The 27,310-nt window shown below is 56.8% G+C and overlaps 1 protein-coding gene across 2 annotated transcripts; it reads left to right on the forward strand.

Moving 5' to 3' along the window:
- Positions 1-4,608: 4,608 nt before the first annotated feature.
- Positions 4,609-24,772, forward strand: CD82 (CD82 molecule; the record flags this gene model as incomplete). Of its 2 annotated transcripts, XM_080712849.1 has the most annotated exons (8): positions 4,609-4,671; positions 11,279-11,351; positions 13,788-13,912; positions 14,431-14,505; positions 21,807-21,908; positions 23,889-24,092; positions 24,340-24,423; positions 24,695-24,772. In XM_080712849.1, 8 exons carry the CDS (start codon positions 4,609-4,611, stop codon positions 24,770-24,772), a joined length of 804 nt encoding a protein of 267 aa, XP_080568975.1. The 2 variants fall into 2 exon arrangements, with proteins under 2 accessions (XP_080568975.1, XP_080568976.1); XM_080712850.1 differs by lacking the exon at positions 14,431-14,505.
- Positions 24,773-27,310: the final 2,538 nt, after the last annotated feature.

Below are 27,310 nucleotides of genomic sequence, written 5' to 3' on the forward strand. Positions count from 1 at the left end.
GGGTCCCCGCCCCGGGGATCTACATGCTGTTCCTGGAAAGGGCCAGATAGTAGATGTCTTTGGCTGGTGGCTGTGGCCCTGTGTCAAAACAACGCTACTTATGAATATAAAAATGTGAATTTATGTCATTTTTGTATTTTCATGCATTACAAAATATCTCCCCCATCTTTTTTTTTTTTTTTTTTTTTGTACTGGGGGATTGAACCCAGGGTTGCTTTAGCAACTAAATCGCATCCCCAGCCTTTTTCATTTTGAGATAAGGTCTTGCTAAGTTGTCAGGGTTGGCCTCAAACTTGTAATCCTTTTGCATTAGTGTCCAGAGTAGCTTGATTACAGGCATGCAGTCCTGTGCTAGCTTGTTTTTTTTTTAATCATTCATAAATATAAAATCTGTTCCTCTGCCTACAGACTGCCATTCACCCCTCCTGCCCTCTGCCAGCCCTTATTTCTCTCTCGCGGATGGGAGACTGAGAGATTCACCCCTCCATGTTGGGAGCCAGGGGTGGGATCCAACCCCAGCCCCTCAGAATCCAACTTCAGGGTTTCCTCCAGGCTTAGTGGTGGTTGGGGGTCTCTGAAGTTGGTGCCACATCCCTTGGTGGGGAACCATGGATGTGTCCCCAACCCCAGCTAAACCGACCCCTGCCCTTGGTGGGACCTCTCAGCTTCGGTGGACAAAGTTCTTCATCTCCTGTTTCATGTTACAGTGAGGCAGAGACATCTGTACCCACAGAGCAGAAAGGCGTTGTGCTCTGGACCTCAGCCTACTACAACCCTGAAGTCGTCCACCCCACTCTGGTTCCCAGCACTTTTCCTACTTGGGTAAATCCTAGGTAGCCTCCAGGCCGGTCCTGATTGGCTGAGCTATCTGCCTGGCTCCTGCTCTCGTCTTGACATGGAAACCCACTTCCCCTGGCCTGGGGTGGAGTGCGTGGAGGGGATGAGGACCCCTGTCCTTGCTGGTCCACCTACTGGTGATGTGGACAGGCACGTTCTGCCTCATGCCCCCATTTGCCCACAGATTGCTAAAGGGCCTAACCCAGTGCCCCACAGGATTCATGTGAGTCCCAGGAGACCAGCTGTTTCAGTTAGCATCCTCACTGCTGTGACCCCCAAATACCTTACAATAACAGCTTAGAGGAAGGGAGATTTATTTGCTCACAGTTCTGGAGATTTCAGGGGTTCAGTCTATGTTAGGCCAGGTGAGGTCTGCAGAGCTCAGGGCGTGGTGTGGAAAACAGAGAGAACACGCACAGGGGCTCATTTCTCACATCAGAGGGGCCTGAGGCAAGAGAGAACAAGGGCAGGAGGGACCACATATATACTCAGGGCCACACGCCCAGGGACGACTCCTCCTCGGCAACAAAGCCCACCTCCTTGTCTCTCTGAGGTCTAGGGGAACATTCTAATTCCAAACCATCACACCAGCTTAGGTTTCCCAGGGTGGAAATGCCAGCCCCTGTGCTGCCAAGGCTGAGGCTGAGGCCCCGCGGCTTCCAGCTTTCTTACCTTCTCCTTGCCAGCCCAGACAGAACTCTTTCAAGCAGCCACCTTGACCCTTGCTAGCCGGACCAAGGAGATCTCTGCATAGTCTTGGCTCCTCCCAGAGGGAGCAGTTCACAACAGGAAGAGCTTGAACTCTGGACCCAACACCACTTACGAGCAGTGTGGCGTGGGCAAGCTACTTAGCGTGTCTGAGCCTTGGGTCCCCCGGGATAGGAGTACCATCTCACTGGCTGGAGGACAGGAGAGCCAGATGCATGGAAATCTCTGGTCCCTGAATCTGCCCTGGGGGCCTGAAGCGGGCGGCCCAAGGGCTGTTTCCACTCTGCTGCCATTTCACAAGTGTGCCAGAGGTTCAGCTACGCACATCAGTTAGATGAAGTTCTTGCGGTGAAGAAAAGCCTCGCTGGGCTGCTCAGGCCTGGAATGTGCCCCCCCCCCCCCCCCGTCCCCATGTCCTGGGAAGAGACCAACCAGGCTGAAACAAAGCAGGTCCCTGCGGGGAAGGCGGGCTCGCTGCCCTCTTCCTTCTCTTGCTGTCTAGTTCTGGCGAGGTTTTCAGCACCTGCCCAGCTGTGCGGGTGGCCAGCAGGGAATACAATAGGTCTCCTTGTAGTGCTCCTGGCAGGCCAGGCCAGAGCTGGAGCATCCCAGAGCTCTGGCTTCCCTCACATGGGAGTCCTGTTTTCTCCCCAGAGGAGACCACGGGGAGCTACCCAGGACAGACTTCCCCAGTTCCTGAGACACTGCTGGCTCTGCGGTTTGCAGACCCGCTAGAATAGCGATTCCCTGGAATGTCCCTACGCAGCACTTGAGTCCCTTGTCAGTCAGTATTTATTCAGAATCTGCTTCCATGTCGCCGTGACGGGGAGCTCACTACCACTCAAGCAGCCTTTTCTTTCCTTGGGCAGCTTTCATTGTGCTGTACCCCAATCGGCCTTTTCAAAGAGGGCAGCTAAAGAAAACTCCAACAAAACCGGAGTGGAAGCCAGGTGTGGGGGTGCACGCTGGCACTTGGGAGGCTGAGACTGGAGGATCGTGGTGTGCGGCCAGCCTCAGCTACTTAGTGAGGCCCTCTGCAACGTAGTGAGACCCTGTTTCAAAATAAAGAATAAAAAGTAGAGCTGGGGGTGTAGCTCAGAGATAGAGTGCCCCTGGGTTCCATCCCCAGTACCACACACACACATAAAAAAAATTCAAGTGGACCCCTTGAAAGACTGGGAGCCCTCTCCCATGGCCCAGTGCAAGCCCCCAGGTCCTGGAGAGCTGTGTATTAGAAGCTTGGCAAGGAGAATGGAGATGACTGAAGTTAGTACATCCAGAAAAGGAGGGGGAAGCCTGATCTTCAGGAAATTCAGAGGAAGGGGCATGAACGGGCCTCCGCTCTGCGGCCTGCTCCCTCCACAGGCTGGGGGGGGGTGCATGGCTGGTGCATGTGCCTTCACCCACGCCCAGCCCGGCCTGCCCCCTGCAGCTGTCCCAGGCCAGCTGTCCTGCCCCAGCTGCCTGGCACTGGCTCCCTTCGCCCATAGGACTTGCCGGCCACAGGGAGAGGCGAGGACTGCCGGCCTCAGCCCCACTCCAGTCTCCCTCCCCTGGGGTCTTTCAGAGTCAGGGTGCACAGGAGTTCTGCGTGGTTTTGTCATTTCAGGGCCTCCCCTTGCATCATCCAGGGCAACTGGGAACTTGGGAGCACCCCGTGTGTCCCATCCCACGGCGCTGGCTGGGTGCGTGGGGCCCATCTGTATTACTTCATCTGAAGTTTTAACCTGGCATCACTGGGGTCCTGACTAGATTTTATGGGCTCCATGAGCCCCCAGAAATCATTTGCAAAATGCTACCTCTACACACATGAATTTTCTAGGGGAGTGTGTGACCCCTCCAAAAATATTAGTAAGTATTGACCAATAGGGTGAACTCCTGAACAATGTGTACAATTATGTTGTACAAAAATATTTTTGCCACCTACAGAGATAATATACTATTTAATGATAATATCAGGCTCCAAAATGCTTTCTACAGGATAAGCCCAATTTTTCTTTAAAAATATTACACAGCCAGGCGTGGTGGCACACACCTGTAATCCCAGTACTTGGGAGGCTGAGACAGGAGGATCGCAGGTTCAAACAGTCTCAGCAAATAGCGAGACTCTCATCAATCTAGTGAAATGTTAAAAAAAAAAAAAAAAGCCGGGCGTGGTGGCACAGGCCTGTAATCCCAGCATTTGGGAGGCTGATACTGGAGGATCACTGTTTATGGACCGCCTCAGCTACTTAGTGAGGCCCTCCATAACTTAGTGAGACCCTGTTTCAAAAAATAAAGAATAAAGATAAGGCAGGGGGTGTAGCTCGGAGGTCGAATACCCCTGGGTTGCATCCCCCCTGGGTTCAATCCCTAATGACACTGATACACACACACACACACACACACACACACACACACACACAATTATTACACACACATAAAAATATACAAAGTATGGCTACTTAAAATGACAGTTTTTTTGTGTGTCTGGGAGAGGTGACAATTTTTTAATTTGTGTTTTCTGGATTCATTGGGTGTTTTGCAATGAGTGCATTCCCTTTGTAATTGGAGGAGGGTTGCTGAGAAGCCAGGACTCCTTTTCTGAGAGGCCAGGACTCCTCTGGTCTGGCATCCGCTAAGCCCAACCCTCAGTCCCAGAGGGCGCATGCAGGGAGGGGACGGCCACAGGTCTCACCTGAGGTATCTGTCAGTCGATTGATTAACTTCCTGGCCTAATGACTTTGGTCGGAGTCCATCTGTGGAAGTCCCAGAGCCCAGGACTGTGGAGGTGAGGGGCCTTTGCATGGGAATTTCCTTCTAGCCCCAACTCCATTGGAGACAGCCCAAGAGGCTGAGATGCTCTGAGGCCCATACTTCCTAGCTGTGTGGCTTTGGGCCGGTCATTTAACCTCTCTGGGTCTCAGCAATACACAAAACAGGGACAGTGTTGGTAGCTTCCCCAAGGATGAATTGAGAGGATTCCGGGCTTGGGATCACAGCATGAGCTGCTCTGGCCTCCGGGCCCCCAGCCGCGCCCCTCCCTGACCTCCCTGCCTGTCTCTTCTCCCCAGGACCTACAGGATGGGGACCGCCTGCATCAAAGTCACCAAGTACTTCCTCTTCCTCTTCAACTTGCTTTTCTTTGTAAGTACGGGCCCTGCCAGCCGCCCAGTCCTCCTGAGACCCTCCAGAGCTATCCGGTATTGCGTGGCGTGGTGTTGCTGGGGCTAGAGTAAGACTGTCCCAAAGGAATGGGGCTGGGCAGAATGGAGCTTCCCAGCATCCCCCGCTGGCTCTGGCGAAGCGCTGGGCTCCTCTCCCAGGGGCTGCCCGAAGAGCCCCTTGCCATCTCTCTAGTCTGCCCTGGTGCCCCAGGCCCCTGCCACGTGGAAAGTGACACTTCCAGTCCCTCATATCGCCATGACACCCCACCCTGAGAGGCCAAGTACGGGACCCCGGCTCTGGGCCACAGTGCGCATGCTCGCCGTCTCACCCCCACCCACAGCCTTCCAGGCACCCTGGCCCCGGCTCTGCCAGCTGTGAGCTCCCAGAGCATCTGGGGCCTCTCTGGGCTGGCACTGTCTGACTCCTGCCTTGGAGTTTCTAGGATGATGGTGTGCGTGCCGTGTGTGTGTGTGTGTGTGTGTGTGTGTGTGTGTGTGTGTGTGTGTGTGTGTGTATGCGCGCGCGTTTCCACACATGTGCGTGGTGGGGATGTAAGAAAGAGGCCTGGGGCCACCTGTGTGGCCCCAGAGCAGATTTGGGGCTGTTTCTTCTCCATATTTTTGGTTTGCCTTGAGCTTAAAAAAAATTCAGATTATACAATAAGCTGGGTTTTTTTTTTTTTGGATCCACTTTTTTCTTTTCTTTCTTTGCTTTTTTTTTTTTCAATACTAGGGATGGAACCCAGGGGCATTCTACCTCTGAACTATACCCCCAGCCCTATTTTTTGTTTCTTCTTTTTTTTTTTTTTTTTTTTGGTGGTACTGGGGGTGGAACTCAGAGGCTTTCTACCTCCAGGCGACACTCCCAGACCTATTTTTAATTTTATTTGGAAACAGGGTCTCACTAAGTTGCTGAGGCTGGCTTCGAACCTGTGCAATCCTCCTGTCTCAGCCTCCCAAGCGCGGGGATTACAAGCGTGCGCCACCACGCCCGGCGAACACTAACATTTGAAGGTGTTTTTCGCTCCTCTCAAAAATATTCATGTTTTTGAGCTGGGCGTGGTGGCGCATGCTTGTAATCCCCGCGCTTGGGAGGCTGAGACAGGAGGATCGCGCAGGTTTGAAGACAGCCTCACTGGCTTAAGAGACCCTGTTTCAAAAAAAAAGTATAAAATAGGTCTGGGAGTGTCACCCAGAGGTAGAAGGGTTTCCAGGAACCCCAGTACCACCACCAAAAAAAAAAAAAAAGTTAGTGTTCATGGGAATTGAGATTTTATTCTTTTTGTTTCTCTGGAGTCAAGGGTTTTTTTTTTTTTTTTAAGTAGGAGATGTGAATTACTTGTGTTTTACAAGTAAAGATTTTATACCACAAGTTTCGTGAAAGTATAGAAAGTCAAAATAAAGAAAAGACTCATTCTAACTCCCCCTTTGTGACTTTAACTCAACACTCAGGTACTCACCAGTGTGTCTGTGGCACGTGTGTGTTTGTGTGTACACCCACAGGCAGTCCTGGTGCTGTCTGCCCTGCAGTTTGTCCACCTGCCTCTGGCCCCAGCACCCTGCTCTGAGGCCCCACTGGGTGTGTGGCCTGTGCTGTGGCAGCCCTGGCCAGCCCAGGCTTCTGGGAAGCAGCTGCCGCAGGCAGAGCTTCTGCTGGCAGGCTTCTGGCTTCCAGGCGAGGCCCAGCTGAAGGGCCCGGGCCAGGGTGGGGTGGAGCACTGTGGTGCCATCCCAGGGGGGCTTAGGGACTAGAGAGAGGAGTATGAGCCCTGGCCTAGGCCCACAGCAAGGCTAAAGGTGCAGGAGCACAGATATTTTCTCTCCTCTATTCAGTTTGGGTGTGGGGATAGAGAAGGGCCAAGACCCAGTAGAAAAAGGGAGAGGGTAGATGGTGTGGGGCTGGGTGTCCCCTCCTGGCCTGATCCCAGGCTGCCCTGTAGAACCAGACTGAGCAGCTCTCTGGCTGGAGCCCTAGCCTCTGGTCTTGGTTCATGCAGAGCCTGGACTCCTCCGGCTCCTCCAGGGGGCTGGTGGGGTCAGGTTCACAGCCTGTGTGCTAGGTCCTGGACGACTCATTAGGATGGGGGAGGGAAAGAAAGGACCATAGGAGACAGTAGCCTTACAGTGGGCTCTCCTTATCCATGGGTTCTGCATTCAACCAGCTGCAGATTGAAAATGTTAAAAAAAAATTGTATCTGCACTAAACATGTACAGACTTCTGAAAGTTGTTATATTTTAAACAATACAGTATAGCCAGACATGGCGGCACGCACACCTACAATCCAGTACTTGGGCGGCTGAGACTGGAGGTTTGCAGGTTCGAGTCCAGCCTCAGCAACTTAATGAGGCCCTGTTTCTCAATAAAAAATAAAGCTGGGCGTGGTGGCGCAGCTTGTAATCCCAGTACTTGGGAGACTGAGGCGGGAGTGTTACGATGGCACAGCCAAACTGTGCCAGTGTGAGATGTAACCACGGGTTCTTGTTCTTAGCTATTTTAGAAAAGAATAGCCAGAACTCTTCTGCTGTAAGTTTAAGCAATTTTATTATCACAAAGGCAGAAAGAAGGGATAGAAGGAAAGCACCACATGAGAGGGATGCAGTGGAGAAACTTAGAAATAAGTTACTGAAGCTTCTGGATACAGACAATTTTTATAAAGATCCATTGTCCTTCATCCTGCTCAGCCAATAATCTTCTGACCTAGGTGTGAGCCCGCCCATTAACTCAGGCCCATTTTTCATGATGATGGGGATTATGATGATGGGGATTTCTTGACCAAAAGCCAGCTTCCTGCCTGGATGCAGGTGTAGGCCCTGGTCTTTGTTAGGACCTGAATGATTAATAAAGTCGGGGTCACATGGTATCTGCCCCCCTTGACAGAGGCCTGGACCCTCCTCCCGCATTCTTAGGGAATTTTAACCTATACACTAGAAGTTATTGATTAAGTAAACATGTCTTTAAAATATGAAGGCCCTAGGTCCAACTCTTCTGTGTGGTTGCTAGATCACCTTTGGTGAGGGAGCTCTGTATTATAACAGCTGCCGGAGCGCCCTGACAGCAACCCTGACTACTTTTTACATTTTGAAACTAATTAACAACACATTAATACCAAAGTCATTTTCCAGTACCCACACAGGAGGATCACAGGTTCACGGCCAGCCTCAGCTACTTAGTGAGGCCCTCCACAACTTAGTACGACCCCATTTCAAAATAAAGAATAAAAAAAATAGGGCTGGAGGTATAGCTCGTAGTTAGAAGGTCTCTGGGTTCCATCCCCAGTACCAATAAATAAATAAATAAATATAAAATTAAATTAAATTAAAAGGGTTGGGGGTGTAGCTCAGAGGTAGAAAATCCTCTGGCTTTAATCCCCAGTACCACCAACAAAACACAACATCAACAACAGGAAAGCTCAGTCCAGTGTAACAACTATTTACACAGCATTTGCGTTGTATCCTGGGTTGTGACACTGAAGTGATAAAATCCTCAGGAGGGTGTGTGCAGGTTATATGCAAATACACCATTTTGCATAAGGGACTGGAGCATCTGCAGATGTTGATGCCTTATGGGTATGCGGAGGGGTTTCTGTGTTTAACCCTCTGGGTATTACGATGCCCATGAGCAGAGGAGCCCTGGTTTCTGGGCTCCGGGGACTTGTGCTCTGGAGGACTCTGAACATCACAGAATTGCCCTGGTGTTGGGTTGTAGGAATGTGAAGCCCAAGCAAGGCGCATCTCAAGGCCCTTGGCCTTGGGGAGGTGGGCAAAGGCTTCCTGTAGTGACTGTGGCTGGGGAGCGGTCCCAGCAGCAGGAGCCCAGGCGCAGTGTGGGGAGGTCATCCCCCTCGGAAGGAGGCTGGGCTTGGTTCTGTGCACATTGAGGAGAGCTGGGAGACTGGGCACATCCGTCATTGCCTGCACGCCCTTGTGACCCCACTGTCCCAGGGAGTTGCCCTGGCCACTTGGCCACCTTCCCATGTCCAAAGAGTTCCAGAGGAGCCTGGGTGGCCCTCCTGAGTGTCCTGGCTCCCAGCTGGGCCCCATCTGGAGACCAGGAAGAGCTTGGCTTGGTTAGTATGGGGCGTGCCCCACAGACGCAGTCTTGGTTCACAGAGACATGGGTGCCAGGCTGCCCTGCTGTCCTGGCAGGCCGCCCAGCCTGGCCCTCTCCCTGCTGTCTCATGGCCTGGCGGCTGGCCAGCCACACCTGCTGCTCATGCGGTGGTCATCGCCTGTGTGGCCGTCTGGGGTCTTCCCTTCCCGGGTTCCTCTTGGTGGGCTGGGGGGTTAGCTGGGCAGTCTGGGGTTTCGTGTACTTGGGTTTATGTTTACCCAGGAGGGGCGTTCTGCTCTGTCCTCCACTCTCTGGGGGTCTCCATCCTGCCCCCCCATGAGTGCAGAAGGCGAGCAGGGCTCTGCCCACCTGGCTCTAAGGACAGGCCAGGGTCCCGCTGGGTTATGTGGTAGGGTGTCAGGTGTTCAGAAGTCTCTGAGAACCAGGTTCCCAGGTCCTGGAGAGCCCCCGCACAAGCCTTCAAGCTGTGTAGACTATGGCAAGCCCACCGCGTCTCAGACACCTTCGTCTCAGGACTGGAGCACTGGGCAAAGGCCCAGAATGGGTCCCAAATATCCCCCAGCCCCAGCCTCCTTCTGGCTCCCAGTCCCTGATGGATGAGCCCTGGGCCTCAGTTTCCCTGTGTGCAAGCTGACAGTAATGGGGGGCAGAGGGTGAAGGGTTCCTCAGAGCGGACTCAGGGAGACAGTGGGAACCAGTGCGGTGTTCAGGTGCCATCGCTGTGGTGGTCATCAGCCGTGGCTGCCCACTGGGTGGCCAGGCCAGGCAAGGGCTTTGGGGCTCTGCACCCAGCCAGCCTGCAGCCTGAGGCAGAAGGAAGAATCTGAGATACCAACCGAGTCAAGTTTTATTCCAAAGTTTGGTAGTTTTCTGGGCATGCATGTCAGTAATTCCCATACTTGGAAGGCTGAGACAGGAGAATCACAGGTTTGAGGACAGCCTCAGCAACTTAGACTCTCAGCAAGTTAGCAAGATCCTGTTTCAAAATAAAAACAAAAAGGGCTAGGGGATAGCTTGCAGGTAGAATGCTCCTGGTTTTAATCCTCAGTAGTCCCCCAATAAAATAAAATAAAATAAAAGTTTGATAGTACATCATGCATTTCCCCAGGGGCTTTCTACCTCTAGGCTACACCCCAACCCTATTTTATAATTTATTTGGAAACAGGGTCTCATGTTGCTGAGAGCCTCATCAAGCAGCTGAGTCTGACTTCAAACCTGTGCGACCCTCCTGTCTCAGCCTCCCAAGCGCTGGGATTACAAGCGTGTGCCACCACACCTGGCTCTCATTTGATTTTTTAAAAAGTACTGTTGTGCCAGGCACAGCGGTGCACACTTGTAATTTCAGTACTTAGGAGGCGGACACAGGAGCTTCACACTTACACAGCCAGCCTCAGCTACTTAGTGAGGTACTCTGCAACTTAGTGAGACCCTGTTTCAAAATAAAAAATACAAAAATAGGGCTGGGGTATGTATAGCTTGGACGTAGAATAATGCCCCTGGTTTCAATTCTCAGTACTGCAAAAAAAAAAAAAGTATTGTTGCAAAGTATCACTTATGTTGATAAGAGAAGGTATTGGTTACCCCTTGCATTTTGCACCTCCTGCCTTGCTCAGCTCTAGCTCTGGCCTTAATAATAGTAGCCTGACGCAGGTGCAGACCTTGGGGCCACAGCTCTCTTGGACCTAATCTGCGATTATGGGATGTTGGCTGGCTGAGGTGGGACCCTCCAGGTGGGTTATCTTGTCTGGTGAGCCCAGTGGAGGCCCCAGGTAGCAGCCACCCTACACTCAAAAGAAGCCTGTGCCTTTGCCTGGGCTACAAGTGTCTCCCCGACCTTTGCCGGCTTTTGGAGCGATAGATGTGGGCTGGGACTCCACCTGGAGAGCTGAGCTTGGAATGAGGAGGTCGCTGGGCAGAGTCCAGGGCCCTCTTTTGTCACCCCTCATGCTTCAGGCACCCCTCTTTGCTGCCTTTTCTAACCCTGTCTGCCCACGGTTGGATTTAGGAGCTCGTTCAACCCCTGGCCGCTGGGCATGAGAGCTGTGGCTAACCGTGCCTCAGAGCTGTGTCTGGCCAGAGAAGCAAATGCAGCAGGAGTCAGGCAGTGGGGGCCATGATGAGGAAGGGTCAGACCGCAGTGGGACCGGGTGGGGGCTCCCTTCTCTGCTGCGGCGGGGCTCTGAAGGCCCAGTTAGACTTTGAAGTCTAGTCCACAGAGGGTCTCCCCACAGCCTGACTTGCTCAGGCAGCTCCGGGCCCTGCGCTGGGCAGGAGGGGAAGGAGGGGCAGAGGAAGGGGCAGGAAGATGGGGTGGGAGGATGCCCATGGCGGAGATTCAGAGAGGCAGACGCCACTCCCCCTCCCGCATGGCAGGGCTTGCTGGGGTTTGGACCTGCAGCCAGCTTGCCATTCCTGGGCCAGGGAGGATGGCGATAAGTCCCTCTGCGACCCCCTGCACCCCTTCCCCAGCCTGGGTCACAGTGGCTTCCTATTAACCGGCCCCTTCTCCTTCCAGATCCTGGGCGCGGTGATCCTGGGCTTCGGGGTTTGGATCCTGGCCGACAGGAGCAGTTTCATCTCTGTCCTACGTAAGCAGCCCTGCCGCCCCTGCCCCGGCCACTCTCCAGGTGGGGCCACACAGGCTAAGCTTCGCCAGGAGCGCCTTAGCTCGGGCAGTTGCTTTACCAGCTCCTGCTCTGGCTGGGGTGCCATGGGTCCCTCCTCAACGGGCTTCCAGGAGGAATTTTCTCCTGCTCTCCAAACAGAACTGCTGTTGTCTGAAGAACAGGGCAAGAGGGAGGTGGCATTCCCTTGTCCGCCCCTGCCTGGGGCTCCGGCCTCTGAGACTCCTCTTAGGTTCTCTGTTCATGCATTTGCCAGCTCAGCAAAATGTGGATGACAGCCCTCCCCTTCCCATTTCAGGGAGATGCAGGGAAAGCCTGGGGAAGTAGCCTGGCAGGTGCTGGCTAAGTTCCCACTAAGAGCCAGGCCTTTGCTGGGTGTTCTGGGCAAGTCTCATCACGCGGGGAGGGAGCTTGGGCCGACAGGAACCGTCTCCACCCCAGGACAGCCCCGTGAGGCAGATACTATTCTTTCTGTGCCTTACAAGTGAGGAGACAAAGGCTCTGAGAAGTTAAGCCACTGCCCAGAGTTCACATAGCTCCTGGCTAGGGGGTGCAGGATGGAACCCTGAAAACTTTGGTCCTAAATACCACCCGGGGCAGGCAGGGTGAGCCATGGCCTGGAAGCCCTTTTCTCACTCATTAGGAGCAGGACCCTGACCCCTGAGGCACAGGGATGTGCGGCATGCCCTCGGCTGCCCACTTGACCCCTCCAGGAAGTGCTCAGGGCTGGCTACACCGCCCTCTCGGGGCCCCCAGAGGGCACCAAGTGCCACTTGTCTGAGCAAGTACAGCCTGGCTCCCCTCCCCTCCAACAGCTGTTGCAGCAGCTTGTCAGCTTGTCGGGACTTTTGGACCCTGGCCCAGGACAGCTGCTTGATTTAAATAAAGTGGGACCTGACTTGGATGCTCGAGGCCGGGTCACGCCTGTCATCCTCCCTGGGAGCAAGGCCTCCCGGCAGGGGTGAATGACCCAGGCCTCCCTTCAGGGGTTGAGGTCAGGTTTCCTGCCTCCCCGAACTTAGCTCCCCCAGCAGGGGCCACACCCTCCCCAGCCCTGATTAGACCCAGGCTCCTGCTTCCTGGGCCCCCAGCCCCACCCAGCACCCAACTCCCCTCCCCAGACAGGGGCAAAGTCCAGAGGCCCAGCTGGCTCTGCCAGCTAGCTGCACCCTGCCCCAGGGCTGGGCCAGGCCTTAAAGGGTGCTAGATACACCTAGTGCTTTTTCTAAATCCCAGAGCTTGGGCTTTCCCTCCTATCCTACCCAAGAAACCCCATTCCAGGGTGTCAATGAGACACCGTGCTTAGGTTATAAATACCCCCCTGACTCCCCAGGCAGCCAGGGTCCAGAAACACTGATCCCCTAACCCTCCACTGTAACCCTCCACTGTTGGTAAACTGAATATACCAGGAGCTTGGCCAGCATGCCCGCCCTCTGCCTCCCAAGCACTCCCTGCCCGGCTCCTTCCTCTCTCTCTCCTCACCTTCTCCAAGCACACGGAGCTCTGCTGTGCCTGCTGCTGGACTGTTCTTCCCTTCCATCTTCTACATTCTCTTCTTGGCTCAAATGTCCATTCTGCACCACGGGACACATCCCCGGCCATGCCAGCCCAGCCCCTGGCCCAGGGTGTCTGCAGCACTGGCCCGCTGTGGACCTCCACGTTCCGGGGCCAGGACATCTGCACTGTCGGGTTGGCTTACTGTGCCCGCCCCACTGCCAGATCTCAGGCCTGTGGGCTTCCTTTCTGCACCCGCACTCAGTCCGGTGCCGGGCACGTGGCAGAAGCCTGGGAAACATAAAATGACCACACCGCATTCACACACGTGTCGGGGGCGCCAGTACACTGGAGGGCCCTGGCCAGGCCGCCTCCCTGAGCCTTGGTTTCCCCATTTTGACATGGCCCTGCCAGTGCCTGCCAGGCAGGGCCACGGCAGAGTGGGTGCTGTGTGTGCAGTGCCCCAGGCATGGCAGTGGGCAGGGACAGAGCTCATGTGTCTGGACTGGAGCCTGGCCCCTGCAGAAGCTTCTGGCGCACAGGCCCCTCGCTCACTAATTCAGCAGGGCCTCCTCTGGTGCTTCCCTGTGCCCGCGCTGTTCTCCCAGATGGGTGCAGGGCAGGAAAAAAGCAAAGCCCTCACCTCCCACAGCTTCACTCTTGGGGAGCGAGGGGCAGGTGACGATCACAAATAACCAGTGAGACGCAGAGCCCTTAGACCCCGGGACACGCTGGGGAGGACAAGCACAGCAGGGCTGCAGGTTAGGCGGGATGGAGCGGGGATGCGGTATTCAGGCTGGCACTTCAGGGAGGCAGCTCCAAAGGGGACAGCGGGGAGCAGGCCTGGACCCTGCTGGGCCCTCTGGTTTCCTCCTAGTGAGTGGATGCCCCTCTCCTTCCTTCTAGAAGCCTCCTCCAGCTCGCTCAAAGTGGGCGCCTATATCTTCATCAGCGTGGGGGCGGTCACCATGCTCATGGGCTTCCTGGGCTGCATAGGCGCTGTCAACGAGGTCCGCTGCCTACTGGGACTGGTGAGTCCAGCTACAGCCTCTGAGACCCACTTGATCCCTCCTCCCTCTCCAAGCCCCGCCTCCCTCTATAGGTCCTGTCTCCCTCCTTCAACCCCACCTCCAGGCCCCGCCCCTCTCTAGACCCCACCTCCCCCTCAACCCCACCTCCATCTCCAGGCCCCGCCCCTCTATAGGCCCGCCCCTCTCTGGGCCACACCTCCTATACCCAGCCCACCTCCCTCTCCAAGCCACACCTCCCTCCTTCAACCCCACCTCTCTTTCCAGGTCCTGCCATGCCTCCTTTATAGGCACCGCCCCCTCTTTGACCCCACCTCCCTCTCTGGGCCACGCCCTCCTTCTCCAGGCCACGCCTACTTTTAGGCCCCACCTCCCACCTTCAATCCCCATCTCCCACTCCATCTTTTCTTGACCCCCCTCCAGCCAGGCCTCCCTGTGGTCTGGCCAGCAGCAGTGGGGGCATCTCCAGGGAGAGGTGGGTGCTCTGGGGGCCCCAGTGACCATGTCTGCTCTGTCCTCAGTACTTCGCCCTCCTCCTGCTGATCCTCATCGCCCAGGTGACTGCCGGGACCCTGTTCTACTTTAACATGGGCAAGGTAAGCGCCCTCCAGGGGATGCCCCTGGTGGGGACAGAGGAGGAGCCGCCTGCGCCACAGACCCAGGAGGCCCCCGAAGGCCAGCCTCGCCCGCTGTCTCCACCCCTGCCCCCAGCGGCCTTGAGGGGCCTTGAGGGGCCTTGAGGGGCGGAGGCCCTTGAGCAGGTCCTGAAGGCCGCGCCTTCTCATTCTGGACTGTTTTGACATCAGTCATACAGAGACAGTAACGAAAATAACTGTCAGGGTGTCGGGAGGCTGCAGCCGGGTGATCTCAGCAAAACAGTGCCTGGAGTTTGGGTTATCATTAAGGCAGCTCGGCATGTATTAAGTCCGTGTCACTCATGCTCAGAGGAGGTGCAACGGGAAGGCTTTTCTTAAAGACCTCAGGCTTGTGTCAGAGAAAGGGCGGGGAGCCCTCAGGGAGAGAAAACAGGGCTTGCTGTGTGTGTGTGTGTGTGTGTGTGTGTGTGTGTGTGTGTGTCTATGGTGGAACCCAGGGGCACTCTACCTCTGAGCTACACCCCCAGCCCCATTTTTTGTTTTATTTTGAAACATGTCTTGCTAGGTTAATGAGAGTCTCACTACTTGCTGAGGCTGTCCTCAGCGCTGTGACCTTCCTGTCTCAGCCTCCCTAGCACTGGGATGACAGGCCTGCGCCACCATGTCCAGCTGGAGATTCCGGCTTCCTATAGCTGTACTCTAAGGACATGCGTTATCGACTCATCTATAATTCTGGATCGGAAGCCCCAAGACCCTGGCTCTGGCGGCGTGCAGCTCCTCATCCTCATCGTGACATCTTTTCTCAGCATGCCACCACCTCGCAGGCGCAGACAGCTACCGCAGCACCAGGCGCAGCGTCTGCGCTGCTGTGGCCAGGGGAGGGAAAGGGGCCATATTCTCGTATTTTCTTTTTCTCAGAGAAGAAAACCCAGCACGGTTCCCCATGCGTGGTTACTAAGGTATCCCTGGCTTCACGGGAGGCTGAGAAAGTTCTCGAGGATCCAGCTCTTAGACCACAGAGACAGGAGCACAGGGACGGCCGTGGCCAAGTGTGACGTCACGGCGATCTCACACCGACCACCGCCGTCGCACATGGAACCCTCTAGAAGCTTTGCGTACATGGTCTCATCCTTCCAAGGGCTCTGTGGGGCGAGTTTTATACTGACAGGCGGAGGAGCTGATGAACAGCCCCACCCCACACACCCCACCCTCGGAGCGGCCCTTGAGACCCTGCCTGTTAAATACCCCATATTCAGATGGGGACCGAGGCACAGAGAGGTTAATGGGAGCCCAGGCACCCAGATGGCATGGTGGGAATTCCTACCTGAAGCTCCCCCTTCATAACGCACACCCAGACTGCCGCCCAGGAAAACTGGAGTAGGATCTCCACATAGACATAGAATACCTAAAATCAAAGCGAGAGCTAACAGCCCACACTGAGAAGAAAACTATTGTTTCTGAAGCCAGGGGGCCGAGGTATTTACAGCAGCTGAAGGCTGATTTGAGCACTGAGCTTCCTAGTAGGCAAGGCAAAAAGAGGAAATGGTGGATTCAGCAGAGAAAAGGATGCCTACTTGGTTATCAGATAGGAAGCCAGAGGTTAGGGGAAGGATACTCCTTTCCCAGCACAAGAGCTATAGGGTCAGGTCTTCTCTGGGGCCTCGTGAGTAAGTAGTACATTATGATCAGCCCGGGTAGGAAGCAGGTCAGTTGCCTCTGCAGGGCAGTCTGTCCCCCACCCTCCCTGGTGTGGTCCCCACGGCCGAGGTCTAGACGCTGAGCCTCGGGGGCGTCTGCAGCCCCAGAGCAGGGTTGCGTGGAGAATCAGGCCCCCATACAGTGCCCACTGTCCCCTCCCTGTCTTTCCCGGATGCCCTCCTCACACCTCCCCGCCTGGAAAGGCAAGGGAAGTTTCCTGGCCCAGCTGGGGCTGGGGCGGTTCTGATGACGCTGTGTTCGTGAGCTGGAAAAGGCCATTTATTTTTTCTTTCCCAACACATTGTAAATCCCGGTGGAGACTAAACATCCCCTCCGTGGTGTTTATTCCTGCAGAGGAGGCCCAGCTGGGGTGGGGTTGGGGGTGTGCAGAGCCCGAGGAGGGCTTTTGGAAGGAGAGGCCCATCCTCCCCCTACACCCGGGCCTCTGTGAGGGGCAGCGGTGACCCTGGACTCCCCAGCCAAGCGCTCCAGGCTCCCGCAGCCCCTGCTCCAGGCCTTGTGGGCTCTGCTGCTCCCGTTGGGGAGGACAGACCTGCCTCCACTCAGGAATTGGACGGGAGCAGACGGGGACACTTCTATGGGCTAGAAAACTCTGGAGTCGGATGGCCCGCGCCAGCAGCCCTGCTCTGGCCTCTCTGGGCCTCTGTTTTCTTTCTTGTCAAAGGAGCGTTTCAGTGCTGGCCCAGCGTCTCTTATCTGCAGTTCAGAAATCAAATGCCATGGAAAGTCAAAACATCTCAGTTGCAACTCCTCCAGGGGCCACTGGGCCTGGGCAGAAGGGCTGCTCCCTGAGTCCTGGGGAGGGTGGTGACTGGGCCCGCTGTGGGTCCCAGGCCCACCGCAGCACACCTGGCCCCTCTAAGATATGAGCGCTTGCTAGGGCTGGAGCCCCAGGGGCCACCTCCGGGGCTGACAGACCAGAGGGGTGCGGCCCCAAGTGCCACTACCTAAACCATCACCGCCACCTCCAGGAGTGTCAGCAGCGCCGGGCAAAGTCCCCCGCCAGCTGTTCCGGAGGTCTCAGTGTCAGCACTAGCAAGGGCTCTGGATGCAGGCACTGCCCAGCAGCTCCCAGGTCCTAGTGTCCACCCACCCTACATTGGTGGGCAGAGCCCTGGTCTGAGATTCAGAGACCCTGGATTCTGGGGCAGCTCTGCTACTGACTGCTGTGTGGCTTTGGACAAGTCAGCAGCCCCTCTGAGCGGTGCGTGACCCCCCAGGCCATCGCCAGCTCTGAAGGTCTGAAATTCGGGCTCATGTGCCGGGCGCAGGGCTGAGAGCTGGGTGCCCGCGGCAGCCTGCGCAGAGTGGCCCCCGGGAGTGCCGGCTGCAGGGCCTAAGTGGTGGGCCCCGGGGCTGCGAGCTGGAGAGGAAGGAGCTTGGGTGGCTGCGGAGGGGCTGCAGTGACCAAGCTACTGAGCACCCAGAGAGCGTGGTCAGGGGAGCTGCCCGCCCCGAGAAGCCCAGAGTCACCGCACGGCACAACTGGCAGGGATAAAGCCCACAGCTGCCACGGGCGCGCCCCAGCCACGGCCTGTTTTCCGTAGGTGGCAGGAGGCTGAGCCAGGGCAGGAGAGGGGAGAGGCGACCTTCTTTTCCGGAAGGAGGGCCCAGGCTGCCCAGGGAGTCCCGGGAGGGTGCGCCCAGCCCTCCGGAGCCCACCGTGGCTCCTGCAGCGCTCTGGGGCAGCTGATTATGTGCAGTGAAGCAGGTTTTTCTGGAAAGATTCAGGTGGTCACAGAGTAGCCCCCCACAGCCGCCCGCATTGCGCAGCAGAAGCCCCCACTTCCCACCGGAGCGGAGCTGGGGGGTGCACGTCCTGCACGGCCTGGCCGCGGGGACCCTGGGGAGACAGCGGGGGGCGTGGGTCGCCTTTGGGGCCCCCATTGTAAGGGGGTCTGACACACTGAGTGGTGGCGGGGAGGCCCTTGCGCCCCAGGGGCTGGGGCAAGAGACTGGAGAGCAGCGGGAGCTGGGGCGAGGGGAGCAGCTGGGCTCCCGTGAGGGACTCACCCTGGGAACGGTGGACTTGATCTGTCCCCGGCGGCCCCAGCTGGGACCCAGGGGACAGGAGGGGCAGGCGGGCTAATGGGAGTGGGCAGAAGCTGTGCCCGAGCGAGCTGCTTGTATTGCCCCCGCCCTGCGTCTGCCGTCCGGAGAGGAACGGAGTTCTCTATGACGGGCAGCGTTTAATTAAAGTGGGGAAAGTATGGGGGCGGAACGGTTCTTACGCTGGGTGATGTGCTGGACTCAAAGTTGTCTTCCAATTCTGATTGAGAAGAGGTGAGGGGAGGGCATGGCCTTTGGGGTCCAGGGAGGGTTAGAATTAGGGCGGCCCCCAGGTTGAGAGCAGGGAGCCCTGGTTGAGGCTGGACGGCCTGTAGCTCTGGTTCCGGTTGCCTCTCTGTGGCTTGCTAGCGGTGTGATCTTGGATACTTGTTCTGTCTCTCTGAGCCTCCGTTCCCATTCCTGGGGAGTGGGACAGAAGGTTGGGGACCTGAGCTGGCCTTCTAGGCATGAGACCGATGGAGCCACACAGGGTCTAACACTTAGAAGGGCCTGGCTGGTTTGATGCCCGGGGGAGATGCGGGTCCTTGATCTTGCATTTGGAGATCTCGTTAGGCCAAGATTAGATCATTCGAGAGCAGAGAGAGGAGCAGCCCAGGGACCCCGTGAAATCCTTGATGGTGATTAAACAAAGGCCCTGCATGTGTCACACTGGGCTGTGACTCCCGGTGGCACAGGTCGGCTACTCTAGGGGCACGGTCAGACCTGGGGGCTCGCTGGGTGCAGGTCTCCCGGGACGGCCGCCAGGACTCTCCCTCTCCATTGAGCAGCCCTGCCCTCCCCAGTGGAGCCCGGGTCCTCATCCCCCCGCATCAGCAGAAAGAGAGGGTCCGTGTGTGTGTGGCCCTGAGCCTGTGCCCAGGATGTCAGGACGCCAGTGGCAGTCTGGGTCTCATGCCCAGCCAAATGGGGCAGTTGGAATAGAAGTAGATCAGCCCCTGCAAGGGGTACGGCCCGGTGCCAGTGGTCCGCCCCTTCTTGTCTCCATAGCTCCCTGGTTGCCAGGCGGCCTCCCCGGCCTCCCAACCCAGGCCCCCTGGGCACTGGGATCCCAGGCGGCAGCTCTGAGCTGAGCTGGCCCCCATGGTGCCCTGTGGCTGGCTGCGGCCTCAGCCACATTCTGAACCACAGGATGATGCTGTCCTGTTTCCATGGAGACCCCCTACCCCATGGAAATCACCTACTCCTATGAGGAGGGAACAGGGAAGCCCAGTTGCCATGGCAGCCACATTAGGGTATAAATAGAGACTGCGGGCTGTGGCTGGGGAGGATGTGGGAGACACAGCCCTCTGCACTGATGCAGCTGGGGTCCCCTCCTTTCCGCTCCTCGGGGATCACTGCTCTCCGGGGACTAGAAGCAAAGCCGAGATGGCCAGGACAGAAAAAGCCAAGATCTACAGCTACAGCCTCAGCTCTGTGCTCGGCTTCTCTGGGTCCCAGTTAAAAATTTCTGACCTACGCAACATGTGGCCTGGGTTTAAACACTAATAGAACGTACTGGATTAAAAACTTGGGTTCTGGAAGCAGAGAAACCTGAAGCCAAATCTCCTATCTCCCCCTTGCTGGCTGTGTAGCCTTGGCTAAGTTAATTAGCCTCTCTGGGCTCTTGTATATCTCTGTAATGAGGGAATGGGGTCAATACCTAGGAGACACGTTTGCCCTGGGGATTAAATTGAGACCATGTGCCCACAAGAGCTTACCGCTGGCCCATCACCTGCACCTGATAAAAGTTAGCCACTGTTAGGGTTCTGATGGCTGCCGGGAAAGCTTGGTGAACTGTAGAACTCTGTATGAGGTTTTAGTTTTGTTTTAGTACCTTGGTTTTTAGGAGCTTTGCGGAGAGGGAGCGGACCCAAAAGCAGTGATGGGGAACTGGTTTCCTGGGGTTTGGCTGAGGGGTGAGGAGCCAGGGCTGCGGGGCATCCGGAGGATGTGGGCTGCCTGTGGGGAGCGGGAGAAGCCCCGGCTGGAGTCCCCTGTCTCCGCTCCCAGCTCCTCTTCCTCAGGAACCCAGCAGTGGCCACCGTGGCCTCCCCCTGGGGCAAGTGGCCTCTCTGTCCTACCCTGGGGTCCTGCAGCCGATCAGGTGGCCACGGCCAGCCTGTCCATGCTCTGTGCCAGGGCCTCTGGGCGAGGTCCCCACTCTCTAGGCTGGTTTGGGATTCTTCCTTCTGCACAGCTAAGTAGTTTCTGAGAGCTGTTTGTGGGGCCCTCCATCCAGGAGCTCTCTGCCATATTTGTAAGTCAGCGGATTTCTCCATGGGTCAGTTCACACCAGCGGCTTCTCTCCACCACCACCAGGGCCTCTGGGTTCCCCAGCGGGGCGGGCGGGGACCCAGCACCGCCCAGAGGTGGGCCAGGCAGCTCGTGTCTCCCCACCCCACGCTGCCTCCAGCATCAGGACTGGGACCCACTGGCTCGCTGGCCAGAGAGTGGGTGCCGTCTCTGGCTCCAGGCCTACCCCCCAGGCGTCTGCCCCACTGTTTCTGGGCTCTTTTCTTTTTTTTGGTGCTGGGGATGGAACCTAGAGACACTCTGCTTCCAAGCCATGTCTCCAGCCCACTTTTTTTTTTTTAATTTCTTTATTTGGAAACAAGATCTCACTAGTTTTCTGAGAACCTCCCTACGTTGCCAGAGCTGGCCTTGAACCTGGGAACCTCCTGCCTCAGCCTCCCAAGTACTGGGATTATGAGCATGCGCCATCACGCCTGGCTTCTGGCCTTTTTCTGAGAGGCTGCACCCCGCTCCACAGAGGGGGGAAACTGGTCCAAGCTGGGATCCTCTCTGCCATCTCCTCTGTGAGGTGGGGTCAGGGCGCCCTGACATTTGCTATCCCTGCTCACCTACTGTGTGCCAGGCTTTGCTCTGGCTGCCGGGGACCCTGTAGGGAGCATACCAGGAGCACACCTTGATGGTGTTGTGAAGAAAAGCACCCCAGCATTGTGTCCCAGAACAATGTTCCTCTGGGATGGGAGGGGGGTGCGGGGAAGGGTGATGGACGCATGGCTGGAGGGGCTGGTATTTTGTAGAGCTGTCCGGGAAGTTCTTTCTGAGGAGGCGACGTTCAGCAGAGCCCTGTAGCAAGCAGAGTGAGCCAGGTTACTGTCTGAGGGAAGAGCAGCCAGGCAGAGGATGTGTGTGTGCAAAGGCCCTGAGGCAGGAATGCCTGTCACAGAGGAGGAGGAACCCGGGAACCGAAGCCCAGGAAGCAATAGCTGGGAGAGCAGGGCGAGGGCTGAGGGGCTGAAGGGCCTGAAGTTGGAGAGGACGCTGTGCTTTCCTTGAGTAGTGGGAGGCGACTGAAGGCCTCCAGGGTGATCTATAAAGAGACACATGCAACGGGCCCTGCAGCCACTGTACCCAGCATCGACTGGAAGGCCGCGGAGGAAAAGTGTGAGGAAGGTGGCCGCAGTGGGCGCTGGGACAGTGCGCGTGTCTCGGGGGTGTCGGGGATGTGTGAGCAGAGGACCTGGTTTCGGGAACTCCCGCCGTGACTCTCCCGCTCCCCCTTGCAGCTGAAGAGCGAGATGGGCAGCGTGGTGATGAGCCTCATCCAGAACTATAATGCCAGCGACCCCGACAGCCTGCAGGAGGCCTGGGACTACGTGCAGGTGCAGGTGAGACGCTCGCCCGGCGGGACCCGGGGCTCTGTCTGGGGGCCCCGCAGGGAGAAGGCGCTAATGAGTTTGTACCTGTTGGGGACGGGGACCCTGAGCAGGCCCCCTCCAGGGCCTCCCAGCCAAACCACAGCTCCGCGCTCAGGGGACCTAGGAGAAAAGGCCGCCAGGAAAAATGAAGCCTGCCTTAGAAAGAGCTTCGGCCCCAGCCCTCCCGAGCAGGCCTGGCGCGCCCCCTGCTGGCGGCGGGCCTCAGGTGGTCGGCCACCCTGCCGTGGAGCTCACCCGGCTGCCCCAGGACCCTATCACAGCCGCTATTAACGCACGGAGCCCAGAAAGGCTTTCTTCCCTCCGGACTAGAGCGTTTTCTCCTTAAAAACAGCTAAGTTGCCCATGTCTCCTTTGGACTTCGGCAGCCAGGAAGCTCAGAGGCGAATCTTGACGCCCGCGGTGCTCAGCGTCCATACGTAGAACTGGCCTTCCCTGGCCCTCCCGGGGCCGGCGGGGCGCGCTGGGCACAACCGGAGGAGCTGCGCACCTCGTGGGTGGCAGGGCCGGGATTCCAGCCCAGCGGCCTCCTCTCAACCCCACTCTGTGTTATGTTGGGGCTGAGGGCTCTTTTTCTTACTCCTAAAGTTTGTTGAATAGAAAAATTAAAACGAATAGGGAGCTTGGTGCAGCTTTAACAAATCTTTATTACAGAATCAGTAGGAAATTAGAGAAGGTAAAAGCAGCGTGCTGGCACGCACGCTGGAGAGCCCGCAAATGGGACTCTGGTCCCTCTCGGGGGCGCCAGCCTTTGCGTAGATTCAGCGCTGGTGTCCTTATCGGAGTCACCAAGGCAGCGGGCTGGTAACTCACTCCCTAGGCAGGCGGTGCCTCTGTCTCCGGGCGGTCAGTCGTCTCCCTGGCCTTTGCCTCTGTTGTGCCGGGCAGTACTGACCGCTCATCAGCTACGGGTGCTTTGAAGCCGCACACGGTGTTTACCTTTCCTACCCAGGCTGGGTCACGGAGGAGAGGAGCAAGACAGAGGCACGATCCTCTGTGTATTTTCAGGGCTAAAGGCTTCCATTGACTCCCAGGCTTTTACTATAGGTTAATCATAGAATGAATGAAGAGCAGAGAGGGGCTCTGCATTGGAACGGCTGCCACCCCCCCGCCCGAGTCTCTGTGCGGTGCCCGGGCCCTGGCTGCTTTGGACATTTTGGAAATTAATACCAGAGCTTTTTTTTTTTTTTTTTTTTTGGTGGTACCGGGGGTGGAACCCAGGGGCTTTCTACCTCCGGGCTGTACTCCCAGACCTATTTTATATTTTATTTGGAAACAGGGTCTCACTACATTGCTGAGAGCCTCACTAAGTAGCTGAGGCTGGCTTTGAACCTGCGCGATCCTCCTGTCTCAGCCTCCCAAGCGCGGGGATTACAAGCGTGTGCCACCACGCCCGGCTCCAGAGCAATTTTTCAATACCAGCACTTGTGGTTGTGTGTGTGTGTGTGCGTGTATTACTAGGAACTGAACTCAGGGGCATTCTATCTCTGAGCTATACTCCCCGTCCTATTTTATTTTACTTTATTTTATTTTTTGAAACAGGGTCTTGCTAGGAAGTTGAGGCTGGCCTCAAACATGCAATCCTCTTGTCTCAGCCCCCCAAATTCTGGGATTACAGGCATGCACCACTGTGTCCGGCCTCAAACCCCACTTTTAACCGTGTGCCGTCTGCCCCCCCCCCAGCCTGGAACTTCCCTCCTCTACCCTGCTTTAATTTTTGCTGGGCCTGCTGTTGGGTTTCTCCTGTATCCGTGGTTTATGGTGTTTTTCTGCCAGCCTCTTGAAATCCCTTGTGGCTCAAAGAAGCCAAAACGAAGTCGTGGCTGGAATCCCGGTGGATCAGCTGGCAGTGGGGGGGGGGGCAGATGCGTGCCTCTGCTGGGGGGGGGCTGCCGGGCGTCAGTGGATAAGCGGCCTGTCCCCCTCCGCCAGGTGAAGTGCTGCGGCTGGGCCAACTTCTCCAGCTGGACGGCCAACGAGGAGCTCATGAGCTACCCCCAGACCACCTACCCCTGCTCCTGCGAGGACAAAGGGGAAGAGGACGACGGGCTCCTGCTGAAGAAGGGCTTCTGCCAGAACTCCACCAACAGCACTGGGGGCAGCAACGACCCCCAGGAGTGGCCCGTCTACAAGGAGGTGCCTCTGTGTGTGTGTGTGTGTGTGTGTGTGTGTGTGTGTGTGTGTGTGTGTTGTGGGCCCCCAGGGCTGGCCTGCTGCCACTAAGCCCCGCCTCCTTGAGTTAGTCCCCTCCTCTGATTCGCCTGTTTCTGTGTCACTTACGACATCACCTGCTCATGAAGGTCTTCAGCCGCTCAGGACCACAGAGCCGGCATGGCGGCCCTCTGGGGGTTCTGCGTGGCGTGACGTGGCTGTGTCCCTGCAGGGCTGCATGGAGAAGGTGGAGGACTGGCTGCAGGAGAACCTGGGCATCATCCTCGGCGTGTGCGGGGGTGTCGCCGTCATCGAGGTCTGGGTCCCCTCCCTGCGCCCTCCCCCATGTGTGATCTGGGGGTGGGGTGAGGCCCGAGGGGGACGTGTGGCCCATCAGCTCCCAGAGGCCCTCTGGCCCCAGGCTGTCTGGCTCTGTGACCTTGGATGAGCTGCCATTCTCTGCTCCCTGCATCTCAGGGTGGCTCCAGGGCACAGTCGAGGGAACCTGGGTGGTGACCTGGCCAGTGGGGGGGGGACCTGGGGGCCTGGCCAGTCCAGCCTCCCTGACTCCGTCTCTCCCTCCACAGCTCCTGGGGATGCTCCTGTCCATCTGCCTCTGCCGGCACATCCACTCAGAAGACTACAGCAAGGTCCCCAAGTACTGAGGTGGCGGCCGCCCCACCTCCCTGCCTGCCTTCCACCCTGGGCTCTGGACCTCTTCCTGGTTCCTCCCCCACCCCCTGCCGAGGCCCCCTGCCCATCCCGGGCTGGCTGGAAGTGTGCTCTTGCTGGGACCTGGACCCTCTTCCTTCCTTCCTTTCTGTGACCTCGTTGAGCCCTGGTGGTTCTGAGACCCTTCTTCTCCCCGCCTGCCTGGGGTCTTAGCACCCCGCAGCATCCCCACGCAGGCGGGCTGGATGTCTGCCTGCCCTTGAAGCTGTGTATATTGTATAGGGGAGAGTATATTAATGATGGGGGTGGGTGGATAAGGTGCCATGGGATGTCAGGGAACCCTGACATGAGTGAATAAGGCACCCTGTCCACGGGTGGGTAGGTATGTCAGCTTTTTCCACTGTGACATTCACATCTCTGCTTTTCCACATTTTTATTGGAGGCAGGGGACAGACAGCTGTCCTTCCCTAGGCCTGACACAGCCCCATGAAGGCGCTCAGCTCAACCAGGGCGGCGCCACGGGCAGGACCCGGACCTCTGGGGCACTAGGGGTTCTGGCTGCTTAGGGACACGGGAGCCCTCAGTGTCGCAAGGCTGGACCTGCTTCTCCAGGGTCCTGGGCTGTCCTAGGATGAACAGAAGCCAGGCTGGCCTTTCTGGGGGGCTGTCCTCTGTCTCTGGGTGGTGGGGAGGAGGAGGAGGCTGTGCCTGGAGTGGGGAGGGACTGTGCACTCAGTTCTGTAAACATACTTGAGAGTTGAAGGCTGTCTATTAAAGAGGATTTGTAACAGCCCAGCCTGGCACGGTGGGCTGCTGCCCTCTGGGGGAAGCGTTGGAGGGGGTGCGTGAGCAGAGGGGCTGAATCTGCTGGAGAGTGGGGGCAGCGCCAGCCCCTGCCCGCCGGGTGCAGAAGGGACGTGCCGGGCCAGGCCCTGACTGGCGTGCCCGGCTAAGACAAGTGTAAATCATGCCCCTCGAGATATGGTGCAGGTGCCCCAACGTGAGCTGGTGATGTGGGCAGTGAGCCACAGGATAGATGTGCCCAGACTTCCTAGAGCACCGACCTTTATAAGGATCTGTAGAGGGAACAGTTTTCACACTAAAGAGGATGGAGTCAGGTGTGCAGAATCCAGGGGCCCTTGGAGATGGAATGTGGCACCTTAAAGGAAGCTCTGGCCTGTGCCTGGACCCACCATGGAGCCTCAGCACACCCCAGTCCAGGGTCCTGAGGCCCCAAGGAGGGGTTCAAAGGCTCACCCTCCACATAAGATAGGGGTACTGCCTGCAGGGGAAGGTACGACAGGCTGGGGAAAGGCATCTAGGCACCTGCCAGCTGTCTTCTCTCTCACCCCTCTGGGGAGGAGGAGGAGGGGAGGGGGAGGAGGAGGATGGAGCCGCCCCCATGGACCCCAGCGGCAGCCTTCCAGTGGTGGGTGCACAGGGCAGCTGACAGGTGTTGTTTCCAGGAAGTGACCAGCAGGGGGCGCTGCTACACCAGCCTAGGTTTCTGGCTGCTTCTGGCCCCCAGCCAGGGCAGGCCGTGGGTCTCTCCAGGGGAGCTTGTGAAAATGCAGACCCCAGGGCTCAAGGACTCTGGGGCAGCAGATCTGAGCTGGGGAAAAGAAATCTGCACACACACACACACACACACACACACACACATACACACACACACACCCCGGCCCTTTAGTGTGTTCCTGAATCAGATTGCTTTAGATCCTCAAGTCCCAGTAGGATGTAGCCACAGACTGTGGCCCTGAAAAGTGATGGGGTGAGGGTATCCAGGCCAGGAGTCTGGTCACCTGTTGGGTGGAGGAGATGTCTCTTGGCTCCTGATCTGATCCTGATTTCCTGCAAGACTTTGTACGGCTGAGATGCGTATAGAGACCTACAGGAGGAGCCAGGCCCTGCACTGAGGCTGACGGCCTAGGCCGGGGTGGGGTGGGGGGCTGGTCGCTGTTCTCTGTTACAGCCAGGACCCTCCCCAAACTGTTTACCATACTCCGGAGCTGGGGATGCCACATGAAGCTCTTCCAACTTTTTGATAACCTGCCTTGTTCGATGAAGGAACAAGGCAGTTATGTTTAAAGGATGCTTATGTTTTAAAATAGTTTTTATTTTTTTGGTGGTACTGGGGTTCCTGGAAACCCTTCTGCCTCCAGGCTACACTCCCAGAACTATTTTATTTTTGGAAACAGGGCTGGCCTCGAACCTGTGCGATCCTTCTGTCTCCGTGCACCACCACGCTTGTGATCCCAGTACTTGGGAGGCGGAGACAGGAGGATTGCGCAGTTCCGAGGCCAGCCTCAGCTAGTTAGTGAGGCCCTCTGCAACTTAGTGAGACCCTGTGTTTCCAAATAAAATATAAAAATGGGTCTGGGAGTATAGCACAGAGGTAGAAAGCCCCTGGGTTCCATCCCCAGTACCGCAAATAAATAAATAAATAAATAAATAAATAAATAAATAAATAAACAAACAATAAAAAGAAAACATAACAGGAAAAGCATGCATTCATGAGGAATGTGTAGGCT

The sequence above is a fragment of the Muscardinus avellanarius genome, assembly GCF_963383645.1.
Source record: "Muscardinus avellanarius genome assembly, chromosome: 1".
Classification (NCBI taxonomy): Eukaryota; Metazoa; Chordata; class Mammalia; order Rodentia; family Gliridae; genus Muscardinus; species Muscardinus avellanarius.